Source organism: Saccopteryx bilineata, chromosome 1 (assembly GCF_036850765.1).
Source record: "Saccopteryx bilineata isolate mSacBil1 chromosome 1, mSacBil1_pri_phased_curated, whole genome shotgun sequence".
NCBI lineage: Eukaryota > Metazoa > Chordata > Mammalia > Chiroptera > Emballonuridae > Saccopteryx > Saccopteryx bilineata.
In genome coordinates this window covers 171,756,288-171,775,211 of record NC_089490.1, presented here as the reverse complement: position 1 = coordinate 171,775,211, position 18,924 = coordinate 171,756,288, and the positions used below count along the sequence as shown (strand labels likewise).

Here is an 18,924-nt window from a genome sequence, read left to right as displayed (position 1 = left end):
AGGAAAAACTGCCACATTTTTCTATTTCAATTAACTTGAACAATGAATCTTGACTAAATTGATAGTTGCTTAAGAATACTTAAAAACACAAACACTTCCTTGGAAGCTAATGGAAAATGTTTATTATTTTAGGGGTTTGTTTTACCACCCAGGAAGTCTTATATAATCATTTTTCCAATACAAACAACAACCCATGAGAATCACAAGGCAGATTAAAGCTATATTTTGAGCATTAAGCATTGTCCATTCTGTACTGCTATGGTTAAAGTATCAACTTCTTAAGTCATATTAATTTATATGAATTGAACTTAGATGTGTCAGCCATAGCTTTGTTTTAATTCCCAGCTTTTAGTTATCAGGCAATTCCATCCTGAGTTAATTATCATACAACCTGATGACAAGATATAATTGCTAAAGGTGGGATATAACCAAGATTATGAAATTTATGAAAAATTTAAAAATAATATGAATTGATACAACATTTTTCAAGTAGACATCAGACTCCAAAATATTAAAGAAAGAATGAAAATCAATTAGTTAAACCTCCCTAAATTTCAGGGGATTACATAGTATTTTAAAATTCTTTCTCATGGTTTTATCAGCTCCAATCCAACTGTTGCAAAGAGTTGGAACTGGTAACAAGGTTTCATTTCATTGTAGGTAAAATTGGAACTTCCTCCAAGTCAACTGTCATCCTTTATCAAAGATAGAAAACTCTAAAGAGAATGAGGATATGTGGGAAAATTAAATATTAGGGTGAAAATTAGAATTCAGACCCATTTACAAGGTTTGTCATTCATGGGATGAGAACAGAATTGATTAATGACAAAATACACCTGTAGTGATTTAATTAAAGAATGCTATTATTGTTCTTGATATAAAATCTCTCACAAAGTATCTTCCTTCTAAGCAATAAAAGGACCAGACAACAGAAAGACAACACTAGTTTTTGTATTAGAGAACCTTCCAGCCTGATTTTTTTCTTCCAGCTGTGGAAGGTGATAGAATATGCCAACCTACAATATATCTCTTTAGTGTAAGGATTGTTTTGAACTAAAGGCACTTGAAAAACAGCACACACAGGGAGAGGCTTTCTCTGAACTCCCCTTATCTGCCTAAACACAGATCCTCCAAAAGGAACTCAGTCGTCATAAATCCACTCCCCAGGAGTTTCATCAACTAGGAAAGACTGGCTTTTATCACAGGAGAGGAGACTAGAAGTGGAAACCATGCCACGCAAACTTTTTCATAAATTACCATATTTCTCATCTATTTTTCTAATAGTCCATTCAGCTTTCCTAAAAATCATTTATTCTTCCTTAAGTGGTATACATCCTGATCTCTTCCCTCTGTGAAGATGATATATAAGCTCTCAAACTGCTCTACTTTTTTAGGTATTCATTTTCTTTGCCGTGATGCCCCTGTGCATGTAATATTAAAAATTAAGGTTTGCATACCCTTCCTCCTGTTAATCTGCCTATTTCCAGTTTATTTAACAGACCCAGCTGTAAACTGTAAGCTGTGTCAATCGAACTTATTTTCTGACTGTTCTAACTCACTACTGAACTTTGTCCTGCCTCCATTCAATGGCTCAGAATAAATCCCCCTTTCTGGAATAGTATAAATTGCACTCCTTACTGTCCTCATGTAAATCCAACTTGTCCTTCAAGACTGAATTTTTAAAAGCTTGCCTCTATCATCCTACCTTACTCTAGTGAAAACAAACTGGTAAATGTATATTAGCAATTATTTTGTAGCTTCTTCTCTTATCTACATGTATACTACCAACAAGATTGGATGCAGACTGTATGATTCTTGAGGGACTTATGGCTTCTACATTTTTGTAATCTCCTGTACAGCTTATATAGTATCATATTCACATTGGTTAAAGCACTTTCCATCTGCCAGCTCTTTAAGAAGACTTCAGCCTCATGACAGCTGTGTGTGCAATAGCGGTAGATATTATACTCATCATTTCCAGATAAAGAAGAGCATTTCTTCCTGGGGTGTCCTCTTAGAAGAAAGCTTTATGTTTTTTCCTCAGGAGCTTTCCACCATTAGACATTGCTAAACCAATCACTGGCGAGGAGGAAGAAGTAATCACAACTGGCTCAGATAATAGTTTGGTATAAAATGGGTATTGGAGAATCAACCATCTTGTTCATTACATTCTTTAATTTCTTAATCCCAAATACTTTCTTGGTTAAATAGGAGAGATATTAGCCCCACAGAGATCTGTTTTGTAGTGAAGTGGAAGAGTAAAGCCAGATTGGCAGAAAAGTGAGCAGTATGTGAGGAAATGGAGCAATAGAGGACACGGTGTATGTGAAAATGAAGACACAGTAAGGTTAAGAGAATTTTTTTAAGATGGTAGAGTCAAGAATAAAACCTTATTTATCATTTGATACTAAGCCTGCCATAATTGAAATGAAAGATCAATCTTCTTATGACCATCTATTCATACATTGCTTGATATTGCTTTAGGACAATAATCTATATGTTATTACACCTTAAATTCTATTAGTCTTACACATTTCTAAAATCATTAGTCCTGAAAGATCTTAATCTGCCCTTTTTCTAATTTATCAGTGTGAATCTTCCCTCTAGCCATCTCCAAAGGCTTGTATTTTCCCCAAATCCAAAACATAAAATCTTATTTATTTTATTTTTATTTTTTTAGGAAGAAAGACAGAGACAGACAGAGAGACAGAAAGAGGGACAGATAGGGTCAGACAGAAAGGAAGAGAGAGAGATGGGAAGCATTAATACTTTGTTGCAGCACCTTAGTTGTTCATTGATTGCTTTTTCATATGTGCCTTGACCCAGGGGACTACAGCTAAGCCAGTGATCCCTTGCTCAAGGCAGGTTCCTTGAGCTCAAGTCAGCAACTTTTTGTCTTAGGCCAGTGATCGTGGGGTCATGTCTATGATCCCATGCTCAAGCTGGTGAGCCTACACTCAAGCCGAATGATCCCGTGCTCAAGCTGGATGAGCCTGTTCCCAAGCCAGCAACCTTGGGGTTTTGAACCCGTGTCCTCTGCATCCCAGGCCAATGCTCTATCCACTATACCACCACCTGGTCAGGCTAAAATCTTATTTATTAACAACAAATATTCAATGTTGGTTGACAAAAAATCTCTGGAAACAGAAGGGACTATATCAGATATGCTATAGCCACTTTTATTCTCATTTGTGTCAATATCTATTTTCATGTCTCTGATGCAAGTGATCTGACACAAATATTTAATTAACAGTTCTTTCTTTCTGTTAGCATTTCAGAGATGTCTGAAAATTTAAGTGAAATCCTATGTTGTTGATAGTCACATGCATAAATTTAGGGATTTCTCAACTTTAAAAACTGTATTTTTAGCATAGTCAATACTAAAATAATTTTAAAGTCATCTCGACATATTAAAAACCATTTAAAGAGCCTAGATACCTCTGCCACTTTCTTCCAAAAAACTGAAACAGTTTGCATTAATATGTTTCCCTCTATCTGCACTTTACTAGATATAATCTTATAATTTGAAAAGAGGCTAGTATTATCTATACAAAATAAGCAGGAGTAAGAAGAGTTAAGTGATTTTAACAAGATCACACACTTGATGTCTTTCACTATTAGAGTCTGTAGAAGCTCAGTCCAATGTTTTATCCATCTGACTGTGCCATTTTGTTTTATTTCAAGAAATCTATCAACAATTATGATATTATTACAAAACAGGACTTATTTCGTGGAAATGTGATATTAATTTAAGAAAATAACTTACTCTGCTTGGGCAATGTGATCAAATGACTAGAGAAAATAATATTTTATATCAAAAGCTTTTTTACAACCAGTCCTCTTTGTTCACTTGCCTAAACTTGAACCGATATCATTACTAATATGCAAAGTTATTCAAGGAATGTATCAGGCCGTATAGCTCTATGATGTAATGTTTTCCAGTGCTGAAGGAAAAATTGAGAAATTTCTTTCCAAAGGGAAAAGCTCAGTTTTCCATCAACTGTAGAATGTTCATATTTCTACATGCCACTTTAGGGCCCACACTGCACAGTTCCATTTCAGAACTGGTGTGTATGTAGGTAGTGTCTTAGTCTCCTGCATCAGACCAGGAATCTGAGCCCAAAGGGATTGTTTCATTTTTCCAGGAGTTATACCTGCTACAACAATGCTCCAAGGCCTTCTCAGGCCCGAATGCCATATGGCACATGCCAGCCCGAATGAACTGGGCGTGGGGCCCGCAAAGCTTTCTGCTGGACGTGAACTGAACAAAGCAAGCACAAAACAGCAAAGCAGCGGCAAGGTGTGTAAAATGTGTGGTTCGCATTAGTTCTCCTTTTTACTCTAAGGCTGTGATGCTCCACCATTTTTTTAGGTGGCAGACACCTGTAAGAATCTGATAAAAGCTGTTTCCCCTGAAAAATACAGGCAAAGTTTGCAGTGCTGAGGTTTTCTGGACCTGTGCCCACAAGTAAAAAATAACTCCTTCATGCAACAAATGCTGCTATTTTTATCTAAGAGGTGATTTAGAAAAAAAAAATCAGGTATCTTGTAATCTGGTAAAAAAAAAAAAAAAGGCTCAGAGGGGGGAATTAAAATGACAAGATAAGAATATGGGGAAGGGCACAGAAGCCAACTGGCAGCCCTCCCAATCGCCAAGTCTGAAACGCTCTGAGCAATGAAATAAAGGAGGATTGGGTTATATTTTAAACTATAAAAGAAAATTCATGAATCCATAGAGATCTATGCTTCCCCAAAACACACACCCCATTCTAATTATGAGAAAAACATCAGACCAGTCCCAGCTGAGTGATGTTTTACAAAATATCTGACTAGCACACCTCAAAGCTGCCACGGTCATGACAAACACGGAAAGTCTGAGAAACTGCACGGCCGAGGGGGCCTAGGGAGACATAAAGACTAATGTAATGTAATATCCTGAATGGGATTCTGAAACAGAAAGAGGACATCAGGTAAAAACTAAGAAAATCAGAATAAAGTATGGACTTTAGTTAATAACAATGTGTCAGTATTGGTTCTTTAACTGTAAAAAATGTACCATACTAATGTAAGACCTTAATAATAGAAGAAACTAAAAACAGGATATTTGTAAATTTTGTACTCATTGGGCAATTTTTCTATTAATCTAAAACTGTTCTAAAATAAAAAGTGTATTTAAGGAAAAAAAATTAACAGCCAAAGTTCTTAACAGACCCCTCACTCACCAAAAAAATTACAGGTCTCCAGGAAAACGCAAATCGAAGAACAAAGATCTACTACTGCACACCTATTAGAATGACCAAAATCCAGAGCACTGACACCAAACTCAAATGAGAATAAGGAGCAACAGCAACTTTCATTCATTGCTGGTGGGAATGCAAACATTTCTCTCAAACAGTCACTTTGAAAGATCATTTGGTAGTTTCTTTAAAAAACTACACACACTCGTACCATCTCATCCAGAAATCATGCTCCTTGGTATTTACCCAAAGTACATGAAAACAATGTTCACACAAAGAACCTGCACACAAGTGTTTATAACAGATTTATTTATATTTGCCAAAACCTGGAAGTAACCAAGATGTCCTTCAGGAGATGAATGAATAAACTGGTGCATCTGGACAATGAAATATTATTCAGCGTAAAAAAAGGATTGAGAATCAAGCCATGAACAGACATGGTGAAACAGAAACACATAATGCTAAGTGAAAGAAGCCAATCTGAAAAGACTACATACTATATGATTCTAACTATATGACACCCTAGAAAATGCAAAACGATAGAGTAAAAAGATCAGTAGTTGTCAGGGGTTGGAAGGGGGAAGAGGAGATGAACAGGCAGAGCACAGAGATTTTTACGGCACTGAAAATACTCTGCTATGTAATCATACAGATAAATAGTCATATAAAGACAAACATTTCCTCTATTCAGGAAGCAAACTAAGTCAGTAGCCATTTATGAATCCAGATGATTGATGGGTTATTTTCTATTTTCCTAACTATAGTATAATTTATTACCTCTCCTGACAGCTTCTGTATTTTTTCCATTGTTTTTACAAATTAAATTGTAAACACAGTTTATGAATACAACAAGTGATACCTTTTACTTGATTAGTTGAGTTTAATTAGTTTTTATTTTCAAAATATGTGTTTGTTGGTATATGTGTATGTGTGTGGCAAAGTTGGTCATGTTATTACAAGCCAAGAATCATAATTAAGAACAGTGTTCCACAATACTCATTTTATTTACCCCGCTCTCTTCAGTTAGGCTTAAGGAACTTTTGGATCCTGTAGAAACATTTTAAAATCTTGTCTAACTTCAATTATGCAATTACATCATCCATGGCTCAAAGGAAAATGTTTTTTACAAAGTAGAAACATCTATTTGGAAAGATGCTGGATTTTAGATACCAGCAATTTCCAAATCTCATCAAAGGCTTTGGTCTTTTTAAATGTCATATCACATGTAAGATTACTTGTCCTATGAATACTATAAGTATCTTCTACTTATATGGTATGTTTTGCCAACAGTGTAAAACTCTATACATTCTCACTGCTTCTCATTAGTTTCTTAATTTGATACAAAACTCATGTCATAAGGGATTAAATTTAAACCTCAATCCAAGCCAAACATTTACTGTGCAATTACTTTCCACACTGTGCAGAATTAGTATTCCACCCTGGCCCAGCAAATAAAAATCCACAGTCATACCTCTACCTCTGCTTTAACTGCAGCTGGAATAGTACTTATCTTTTCTCAATTTTCCATGCATGGCACAAAATATAAAATGTCTCTCTTCTGGCCTAGTAGGAATGGTAATTAGATAAACCCACACCAACTCACATAATAAAGTTACATGTGGGTATAATTGAAACACTTGCCTAACAGTTGACAGGCTGGTTGGTGTTCTAGCCTCAGACAGACTGTAAGATCCCCACATGCTATTGGGCCAATCACCTGCCCTCTCTGAGCCCAAGGAGCCTCACTTATAAATCAAAGGTTGAAATGAGGAGGTCGCTAAGATCCCATTCAGTTGACAACCTGCCTCTACCTGTTGTGAGCTGTGTGGTGCCACACGCCCAGGCGGTCCCTTCAGAGCTGCGGCTGTTGCCAGGAATGCTGTCAGCTTAGGGCCTGAGCTGGGTCTCTTCTGGACTAGCCTTCAGTCCAGGGAAGGTGTCTTCTTCTGGGGGCAATCACATCCCAAAACTTTGAGATGGGAAACCGAGGGACCCGAGTGCCTTTCTTCTAATAGAAACAATGACAATGCTGAAAAGGCATTCCAGCTTTGTGACCCTCTGGAGTATCAACTGATGCTTTAGACGCAGCTGAGCTGTTCCCATGTTTGAATCTGCTTTCCTCACCCGCATAGCTGTTGTTCTAAAAGCAATCACTCTCTGCATGTAAATCATCTCACAGTCTGTCTTGGAGAGAACTAAGTCAACAACATCAACTACGTAGTAAGATTACTTAAAGAACGAAAGCTTATGCCAGTGTGCTACTTTTCTCTTTTACATTAGTCGTTACTGAATTCACTGAGCAAAGTTCTTGAGCATTTACTATGTGCTGTGCACAGTACCACATGCTGGTTATGCATTTAAAAAGCAACACAAATGTTGATTATTCTGATAAAAAATTAGACTTAAAACTGTGGGTTCAGATGAATTTGTCTAGTGATCCTCAGCTCCAGCTGTGCACTGAATTCACCTAAGAAGCTCTGCAGACTTCTGATGCAAACGCGCACCCCCTCCCAAGCTACAAAGTTAATTACTTTGGGATGAGGCTCAGGCATCAGAATTTAAAAAGCATCTCAGACGGTTCCAGTGGTCAGACAGTCACTTGCGAAAAAAGAGAATTTATAGTGAGACAAGGACATGGAATTAAAACATAAGCAGATGGAGGAAACAATAAGCCAACAATTAAGACAAAGAATAAACTGCCCGAGGAGAAGGAGAGAATCCAGAAGTTTCTACCAACAGAACTCAAAGGAAAAGAGTATTTTATGGAAGGGTTAGTTAACAGGACCAAATGTCAAAGAGAGGTTGAGATGAAGACTGAAAGCTGTCCATGGGATTTAGCCAGAAGGAGAGCTGTTTTTCGGCTGAGGAAGAGACAGATGCCAGGTGGGAGTGGACAGAACAGTGAGTCATAGGAAAGGAAGGGAATGAGGAAGTACATCTATTGAAAAGTTTGACTAGGAGTGACTTCATCAAGATGTAAGAAGAGGCTCTGGACCCGCCTTGCCCCCACTGACACACCAATTCGATAGCAACGCCGGTGCATTCCCTTTGTCAGAAACTTAGCTGCAATGACACCCGTGGGGAAAGGGGAGGCACACTCTCATAGTCATTCTGCCCCCAGCACAGCAGAGCAGGACAGTATCTGGTGAACATCCTCAGATCCCAGCTTCTCCCTGCGGAGGAAGAGTATAACCCCACATCTCACATCCCAGCTTTTCCAGATCCGACCCTAGAGACTGGGTTCTTCCTCGCCTGCTTTGGAGCAACGATGACACCCAGTATACACCAGTCCTCTGGCGATGACAGAGAACCCAGCAATTGTTGAAATGAACAGAGGTCACCATAGCTCTAGCCCTGTCCCCTCCGTGCACAGCAGTTGGGCTGTCAACCCCAGTTCCTCTCTGTATCTGCGTGCCCAGTGTCACCGAATACACAATAGCCACCCATGTGTGGAAACAAACTAAATGTCCATTTTAAGAATGTGGTATATACACACAATGGAATAGAATATATTTACTCTCAAAAAAAGGAAATCTTAGCCCTGGCCAGTTGGCTCCGTGGTAGAGCACTGGCCTGGCATGTAGATGTCCTGGGTTTGATTCCTGGACAGGGCACATAGGAGAAGCAACCATCTGCTTCTCCACCCCTCCCTCTCCGCTTCTCCCTCTCTCTCTCTCTTCCTCTCCTGCAGCCATGGCTGAAGTAGTTCATACACATTGGCCCCAGACACTGAGAATGGCTCTGTGGAGCCTCCACCTCAGGTGCTAAAAATAGCTTGGTTCCAAGCATGACCACAGATGGGCAGAGCATAGGCCCCAGACAGGGGTTGATGGGTGGATCCCAGTTGGGGCACATATGGGAGTCTGTCTCTAGCTCCCCTTCTCTCACTAAAAAAACAACAACAGGTGAACCCTGAGGACATTATGCTAAGCAAAATAAATCAGTCACAGAAGCAAAAATATTGCATGACCCTACTTATATGTGGTATCCAAAATAGCCTGAAACTCATAGAAGCAGAGAATACAGTGGTGGTTGGCTGGTGTGAAAAGGACATAGGGAGTTGCAAATTAACAGGTAACAATTAGCTATACAAAATGAGTAAGTTCTAAAGATCTGCTGTATACCATTATGCCTACAGAAAACAACACTGTAATGTACACTAAAAATGTTAAGAGGGCAGATCTGATAAATATTCATACTATGTTTTAAAATTTTAAAAACAACGTCCCATGACAACCCTCAAAAAAGTCATAATGTATATATACAGTGAGTTATAGCTCAATTTAATTTAAAAAAAATTAAATGAGTTTTTCTTCCCCCTTGAACCAAATGGCTGTTTCCTTGAACTATTTGCATAGCTATTATGCTATTGTTTGGAAACAAATTTTAATTTCTTGGCTTTCTTCTATGGAGAATCTGGCACAGATAAAAAGTAAACGCCAGCAGGACAAATTGTGTTTGGAGACAGCTCCTAAATACTTCAACTTCGTAATTTAATAAAATAAATCTATTTTTACTCCCCTCCCCCTGCAGAAAAAGAAAAGTTTGATTGTATAAACTCTAGAAAAGAAAAAACCGTGACTAAAGATAGATATGGGTTTCAGAGACATGCTGCATTTTTCTTTACTTTAGTCTATATGGTAAAACCTGAGTGGATTACAAAAGATCCATCCAGCTGAGTGAGAAAAAATTAATCCCAATTTCAGACTTCCCTCAAAGTAAGAGTCATTGAGATCTAAACGGGTGGGTGAAAAATTAGCCTTAGACAGGGGCGGGTTGGGAGGCAGCTTCCTCGTAAGTAGGAAAAGTAATAGAAGGAGAAAACAGTATAGGCAGGATCATATGCTCCAGTGGAAAACTGAGTCAGACAGTTTCAGTGTCTTTCTTAAAAGTTTCAAGCTAACAATCTAGAACAATTTCCTTGTACATATGTCAAAATGTGAGGGCTCTCACATGAACACCTAGAAGATAAAGGTGAAATGCACTGCATCAAACGATTCACAACCTTACAGGCAACCAAAAATAAATTAATGTGACTGTGCAATTTACTTGTAAAGGTATTATGATATCATATCCAGTACTTACCAAATGATTTGTGGCATGATTAATATCATCTATCACTTGTATTTTATTTGTTAACATTTTGGGGAGTGTTGTTCCCTGAATGTAAATTTTGAAGAGTTGAAACTATTTATCCCTTTAAAAACTACACATTCTGAATATACTGCACATGTAGTATTCAACAAATATTTAGCGAGTTATTTAACAAGTATTTAATAAGTACCTACCATAGTCGGGTACTTCTTTAGACTCCGGGAAAATACCAGCAAACAAAACACTTGTCCCTGGTGCAGCTCAACCCCTGATTCATGGAGTAATTGGCCACAGGATGGGAATCAATAAGTTCCTACCTCCCATTCCTTAAATACTACTACTCAGTGCTATGGTTTATGTTTGATATAGTTTTAAATAACCATTACCCCAAATCTAGCCATATGCATAAAAGATGGTTATTCCAATGTCATGGTAAATATTTTGATTTCTAATTAGTTTGCTTTGCCTTATTTTTTTTGTGTAATTGTTTTGCTTGTTAACTTTTTTTACTTAATGTTTGAATACAAATTAGAAACAAAATTGAGTCTATAAGAAATTGACGTAAGTGGAGCCATTTTAAAATAGAGCTAGAGTGGCCATTCCAGAGTAACTGCTTACAAGTCTTGCTCCTTGAACCTTGAGAACGTTTGAACTAGGCAAAATAACCTTTACACTGGGCCAAGGCAACACTGTCTTAAAAACAATTATTTGTAAAACTAACAGGAAAGCAGACATCTTAATCCTGAGTGCTGTTGATTATGGACATTCCTTCTGAAGACAGAATCAGTAACCAGTCATGTATAGCTAACAAGTAACTCAGTTCGTTAACTCCAATGGAAATTTCTTTCCTCTATTCATGTAATCATTTTTTCATTTGCTCACAAAAAGGTCTTTCCTCTGTGATCTGGACACAATTTGGGTTTCTGCCTGAATTTGTGCCCCCAAATTGCATTTTTGTGACCTCAAATAAACAAAGGAGCCTCTCACTTTGGCTTCTTATTTTTAGGCTATCAGAACTATATTATATTTTGATAAAAATCCCAGAACTTTGTTTCTCTGTATATGCAATAAAGCAGCTGATTCTAAAATTCATATGGAAATGCAAAGGATCTAGAATGATCACTACTGAAGAACAAAGCTAGTGGACTTGTGGGCATTCTGCTACAGAAATAAGGAAGTGTGTTAATGACAGATGGTGAGCAGTAAGAGACTAGAGCAGCAAGCAACTGGTTTACAATAAAGGCACAATTGCAATTTAGTAAAATATGGCCTTTTCAATCAATGTGCTGCTTTTAAAAATTAGTCTTGACCCTATCGCGCATCAAACACAAAAAATAAATTGATTTACAGAACTAAATGTGAAACATAAATCAAGTAACTGTGTCTAGAAAAAAAAAAGCAAATTATCTTCATGACCCAGAGTAGAGAAATATTTCTTAAATAAAACACAAAAGCATTAAAAATATTAATAATTCAAATCAAACTCAAATTCATTAAAAATAAGTACTTTAGTTCATATAAAAACATTAAGAAAGTAATGCTTAACAAAATATTGAAAGAGATCTGAATCTCTTTGTCCTATACATATATAGGACAAAAAAATTCTCCCAAGAATGTATAAAGAACTTCTACGTATTAATAATAAGGAAACAGACAAGTTTTTTAAAAAGTGGCAAACATTTGAAAAAAGTGAGCAGTTTGCAAAGAATTATAATTAAAAGTCCAATATACGTATGAAGAAGTGATCAGCAACATTAATCATCAGGGAAGTACAAATTAAAATCACAATGTAATATGTTATACCCACATCAGATGGCTAAAATTAAAATGACTACTGATAATATCAAGTTCTGACAAGGATGTAAAGGAACTGGAACTCTCACGCATGAATGGTGGGCACAGAGTTAGAAAACTCATATCTTCTGAAGTTTAATATATATACTTATACCCTATATAATTCATTTCTGAATAAATGGGTATATATACTATCTTCAGTTTGGATGAGTGTTTCCTATGTATGGTCTTATTTTAGTCATTAATAAAATGTTGAACAAAAACCTCCAAAATTTCATCAGGGGGCATCACCTAAGTTAAAGACAGTTCAATAATTACCCGGTTGCTAACTCATCTAGTTTTAATATTCAGACCATATTTCTAAATATTATCCATAGGGATTATATAAGTTATTATTAATTATATTAACCTATCCATATATTATGATTTATAGGAGCCAATGATAAAAAAAGTATCAAAGATATTTAGATTTGCATTCACTTTAAAAAAAATTTTATTGTTTGTGTGTGTGTTATGTTGATCTTTCATGATTAAGTTAATAAGACACTGCTCTCAAAGAGCTTTCAATCTAGTGTGGAAAATAGGCAATGACAATTGATGATTACCATACAGTATTATAAACATGATAGGCAATTAGGGTACTGTGGAGGCACAGGGTATGCTTACCTAAATCAGACTGCCAGAATTAGGAAAAGTTTCCCAAAGTAGGTAATAGGGTTTGAGTTGAATTTGAGGCCAGAAAGAGTCAGATTAAAATGTTAAATGTAGAGGTGTGATGCTCTTCAAAAAGATCTGGAGAAGACAGATGATTGAAGAGTCAACAGTAAATAATTGGTATTTTTAGCCATAGATTTGGACATGACCACTAAGGTGGGAGTTAACTAAAGCTAGAAGGAGAACATTAGCATTTTAGGTAAAGGGAAGAACACCTCCAAAGGTGTGAAAGAGCAAGTGTATATGAGACTTTACTCATGTGTGTGGTGGGGTGGGGCCTGGGATGAAAAGATTGTGCTGGAGGTGTCTGAGGCCTCAGCAAGATCTGTGTCTACAGTCAAGAAATCAGGCCCTTATTCAGAAAGCTATGGAGTCCCTTCAAGTACTCTACGCATTAGAATGACTTAACTAAATCAAAGACTTAGAAACTACACTTGAGGGTCAGTGTGGAATATGAATTGATGGAGGAAAATAAGAAGCAGAGAGACAAAGAGTTCACCAAAAAGGATGGGGAGGAGTAAATAAAGCAGTGTCCACATGGGAATAAAAATGAAGGACATATTCCAATAACATGAAAGACTCTGGATTGAGAAGTCCCAGTGACTACTGATTTGAGAAGCTAAGATAAGAGGAGAAAGTCTAAGGTGATTCTATGATTTGCTGGGAAACAAAACACTGTGTTGGGAGTGGTGGGGAGGATTTCTGAACTCAGGTTGTACCATTTTAAATTGAGTCTGAGGTCAAGACAGGATAGCCAGGTAGAATTGTTGGATCTATATCATGGCATTCTTCAGAGATGTCTGGCTGGACATAGAAACTTAGGAGCTGACAGAGACTAAATGGTAGTTACAGCCATAGATTTGGACAAAATTAGCCAGGCAGAATGTACAGAAAATCAGAAGAAAGAACAACAGATTAAGGTCAATATCAGATGAAGCTGTAAAATAGAAAGCTGTGTCCAAGGACTTAATCTAAAATGTTATTTTTTTTAATTTAAAGTTTATTTCTTATTTATATAGTAACATTTTCAAAACTTTTGAAAGCAAATGTTATCAGGTAGTTGGTCAATGTGCTACTGTTGTTTCATTTAAACACCAATAATGATGTCTAATAGCATATGTTCATGATTTTACAGTATCTCAAAACAATATAAAAATAATAAAGAGCTAGGAAAAGTTTGTATGATTCAAGCTCAACATCAAAGAGCTAGGAAAAGTTTGTATGATTCAAGCTCAACATCAATATTATACTTTAGAATATTAAGGAAACCAAGCCCTTTATTTCTTTACATTTTAAAACATTTTTTCCTTTACGTACAGTCTTTGGAAGAATATAGTTATAACAGTAAAATGGCATATTTTGCTGTTTGCTACATTTAAAAACATATTAACACATATGTCTACACAACCCCATTGTTTGATAAACTACTTTTAAAAAGTTCAAATAAATCAAAGTGTCACTCAATATTGCACTATATTGAGAAGTATTGTGATAGTTGTACCTAATTTTTGAGTATTTTTATCTCAAATATTCCTCCTAGTCAAGATATTTCATACTCAATCAACTTATACAAGATAGGCAAACTTTATCATCCTTTAAGATACAAATACTTTGCATATCCTTTAAAAACATATTAGAGCTGAGATTTTTAATCTGGATGTTCAAAGAAATGTAATATAATAGAGCCAATCATAACCAGAGGAAACTCTATACTTCTTATGTTCACAATTCAGTGATAATAAAATCAAAACTCTTAAAATGTTTGAACCAAAAACTGCATATCTAATTCTCGAAGGTATATCTACTTTTTAGTGAGTCAGAGATGATTTCACAGTATCACCATGGTAACAACTAGTAAAGATGGACTTTTTCATAATTATGAAAAATAAATAAAAATTGAAAATATAGTAAAAAATTTCAAGGATAAAATTCCAATTAATTACTCAACATGTCTAAAATTCTGTGATAAAGCTTACCAGGTATATACAGGGCCTTCCACTTGAAGATTTCCATATTTACCAAAAGAGAACCTTTATTGTTTTACTTTTTTCTACTAGATTTAACTTTAAAATCTGTCTTAAGTAACTATAGACACCCTAAGAAGATATAGGCAGTTTATATATGACACTGTTAATAGTGTAGTTCTGAAAGGGATAGAATGTCCTCTAAAAAACTCTTGTGAGATATATAGTAGGTATAAGTCTTGCTGATGACATCTTCAGAACTCTTTGATTCATGATGGTTAACAGGGCAGGAGGAAGAAGACAAGAGCCTTATCAGCTTCCTCATATAAATAAAGTGATCAAAGATGGCTTGACCCCATGCATAGAATTACCATGGCTACAAGACATACACAACAGTTTGTGTCAATATGTCAATACTCATTAAATAAAAGGTTAATATCGAGACTATCTAAAACATAAGAATATATGTCCTTTCACTCTGGAAGAGTAAGGTGGGACGATGTTCAGTTCTCCAAATTGCTATTCTCCTGGTTGTGGCAAAAAAAAACCCCAAAACTCTAATAATGAACAGTAGTGATAGTTGCAGGTGATGGTTATTCCTGAGCCTGTCTCCATCAGACACTTGACCGATGGCCAAGGAGGGACACTGAACATAACCCATGGTTATCCCATTACAAACCCGGATATCTGGCCCAGACATCAGAGTGTGTAGTACTGGAATAAGCAAAGCTACTAAAGCTGAAAAGAAGGAAATATTTCCTAATAGTTTAATCTAATATTAGACTTTATGTGGATCATACTGTCTCCAGACTCTTATCCTCACATACTTAGACAAATATCCATTCAAAAATACTGACTTTAATATTCTTTACAAAATATACTTCTCAAAATGTACCTTAACATTGCTTATAAAACACTTACAAAACTATAATCTACATTTAAATAATGATGATGCCAAAATAATATTAGCTAGGATCAACATGAAATTTAAGAAATCTTAAAATTCTTAAATTTAAGAATCTAGTTAAAAAATGATCTGCAACAGAAAATTAATTTTTATACAAGATCACTGCATATGTTATACTATTACCTAATAGTACACTATATTCATTGAAAGTTATTTATAGATGCTATTCAATTGCTCTATTGGATATTATTGGCTGATATCAGCAGTTATATTAACCTTACCTTAAAAAAAAAAGTACAAACCACAAAATTTTGTTTTTACCCCCAGAAGAGAGTGGTTGATTTGTATTTAAATTTTGTTTTTACATGTAACTTCAAATCTAATAGCATATTTTTTTCTAGAAATTACCTAATTTTTTCATTAAAAAAATTTACCAAAAAACGAATGAAATAGAAAACTGATTCACCATGTGCGTTTCCTTGTGCATTCCATCAATGTAAACTAAATAGACTTTAAAATTATAGTTTAGCTATCTGATTTTTAAAAATAAATATTTATTTTTAGGAGTATTCTTTAAAAATCAACTTCTGAGCAGGTATTTGGTCAAAACACGCAATCTCTATATCCCATTAAACTTGTACATTTAGGGTAGGGAAAAAATAGTAATTTTTTTCTACTTTTATAAAAGAAGTACAAAAATTTATAAGCTCAGAGTAGAAACAACACTTTATAAAACTTTACTTTTAATACTGGGAATTAGTTTTACATTCTAAACCTCTTTTCAGCATATCAGTTTTTCAATCTAGGAAACAAATGAGTGTATATTCTGATATGAAAAGTTCTGCTGATAATGTGTTTCAATAATAAGCCACCATACTTGGATAAAAAAATGCAATATCATTTCTCCATATGACAAAGTAAGACATAAAAAACGTACGATGGGCATAGATACTGCTTCTTTTTCCCCTTCCCCTTCTTTGAAGACTTCTCTTTAGAATAGGCTTCTTCAACCCACAAGGAAATTAAAATAAAAAAAACAATCGCCAATAAAAACTTCATCTTGAAAAGTGAAATTTCAGGAGCTGGATCTACAAGAAAGAACAAGAAAACATTTATATTTATGAAGCAAATGATGAACTATTTGACTCTTTAAAGAGCATGATCATTACTACCGATGGACACTTGTACATCAAATCCTCATTGCTCACTTCTATGTGGTTATACTTTGCTATAGATTTTGTGATGACTTTGCAGTAAAAGTTAGTTTAAATAATGGCAAGAAATAAAAACCTAATGAGCCATAAAAGATAACCATGTAATATTTGTGATTCTATAATTACATAAAATGGTAAATTGATATTGATTTGAACAGTGTATCAATCTATGTTTTAGAAAGGTATCTAGAAGGATGTTTAGCAGTGTTCTCATGCTATTACATTTGAATAAATTTTTGTTTTCTTTTAAATTTTTATACTGTTTTAATTTTGCATGTATATTTCCCATAAACAATAAAAGTAATTAAAGAGAAAATAATTTAAAGTATTAAAAATTGACAGAGATAAAAGAAAAAGAGCATCAAAAAGTTTCAAATCCTTATGTGTTTTTATTTATACACAGAAAATTGCAATCTATCTTTTACCCCCCAAAAAGATGCATATGGATTTAAATTAGCTTCTTGGCTTTCCTATTTGCTTGATAATTACCAAAAGATGATTTCTGACTCCAGAAATTCTAGGTAACATTATATGAAATAAAATAGCAAGTACAGTCAGACTCTTCCAAATAATCTTCTTAGCCATATTTTAATAAGATTTTCCAGGCTGAAATGAGAATTCTATTCTTGCCAGAGTCTGATGCATAAAAAAAGAAGAAAAAAGAAAGAAAGAAAGAAAGAAAGAAAAACAACTTTAAGCCTCTGCTAACACTGCACTATTAAACCTCTTCTGCGTCCTTTATTTCCAAAGCATAAATTGTTTCTCCTTCACTGTTTTCTGCAGAAGGAGAGGCCTATCACACTCCTCAACATTAACTTAATTCCCATCTGACCCTTATAAATTTGCTTCTCCCGTGCTATGTTTTTCATCTCTCTTTTTCCCAAGTATTATTTTCTCATATTTATCCTCTGCACCCCAAAAGCAAGCCAGGTCCTCGATGATGCAGAAAGCAGGGTGCTTGTCAGGCCAACAGCAAGAGCAGAAGGCTCTCCTCTGTCGATACAGCTTTGGGCGCTCCCTTCCCCCATCCTAAAGTGGCATCGGCTTCCAGATACCTTTGCCCACAGCAGCAGGTACTCCTCCCACCTCCACAACCTTCCCCAAGAAAACACGAGGGCCGTCCTGGCGGTTTGAAGGGGCAGAGAGAAATTCAACACTATGCTCTCTGTCTTCACCTCCAACCTTTCAAAGGGGAAAGCTGCAATGACTGAAGGAGATTCACAAACAAAACAACGCCAGGAGCCTTCCCCGCCAAATTTGCGTTCGCTAATTATCCCCGGCCCTCTGCATCCCTGCATCCCGCCGTGTCCGCGGACGCCGCCGCCGCGGTGCTCGGCTGCAGCTGCGGGGCGCCCCTGGCCCGCGCCGGCAGCGCCCGCCTCCCCCGCCGGCACGCCGCAGTGCCCCCGGTGCCCTCCCTGCCCCAGGGGGCCCGTCTGCCCGCAGCGCCCTTCGCTCCCGTCCCCAGACCACCGCCGCCGCCCACCCTCGTCCTCCCCAGCCCTGCCCTCCGCACTGGAGCCCAGGACACGTACCCGAGGCGGCCCCGCCGGCAGCCGCCAGGCCAGGACGAGGCGGCACGCGGCCCAGACGGCGGTGGCTGCGGGGGGTGCAGCGGGCGCAGAGCGGGGGCGGCTGCGTCCCCGCCGCCCGCGCCACCGCGGAGCTCGGCTGACGCGCCTGCTCCGGTCGCGGAGCCTGCGCCGTGGCGCGTCGCTGCCGGGTGTCCGCAGTCGCGATCCGGGCGGCTGCGGGGACCACGGGCCGCGTCTCGAGGAGCCAGGGACAATGGGACGGCGGAACCGGGAGGCGCTTTAGGGTGGGGAGTGAGGGGTGAGAAGAGGTATCTTGACTGGGAGTGGAGGGATGTCACAATACCTTTCCCTCCGGGCATTGGAAGGGTTTTCAAGCAGAACTCTAGTACCCTAAAGGGGACTAGAGACAGTGAGGGCGGGGGGTCGAGTAAAGACAGTGTTGGTACAGAAAACAACAACAACAAC

General features: G+C 37.1%; 1 protein-coding gene across 2 annotated transcripts in view; it reads right to left on the bottom strand.

The window, feature by feature from the left end:
• Window positions 1-18,586, bottom strand: part of GLRB (glycine receptor beta) — a 60,353-nt gene extending 41,767 nt beyond the window's left edge. The window contains exons 1-2 of one of the 2 annotated variants that reach the window (XM_066279733.1): window positions 18,460-18,586; window positions 16,648-16,798 (exon numbers count right to left, since the gene is read on the bottom strand). In XM_066279733.1, the coding sequence (XP_066135830.1) occupies window positions 16,648-16,769 (122 nt within the window). In that variant the 5' untranslated portion in view covers window positions 16,770-16,798; window positions 18,460-18,586. Of the gene's footprint in view, window positions 1-16,647; window positions 16,799-18,459 lie in introns of those variants that run through there. The other variant, XM_066279742.1, reaches the window with a different exon arrangement.
• Window positions 18,587-18,924: the final 338 nt, after the last annotated feature.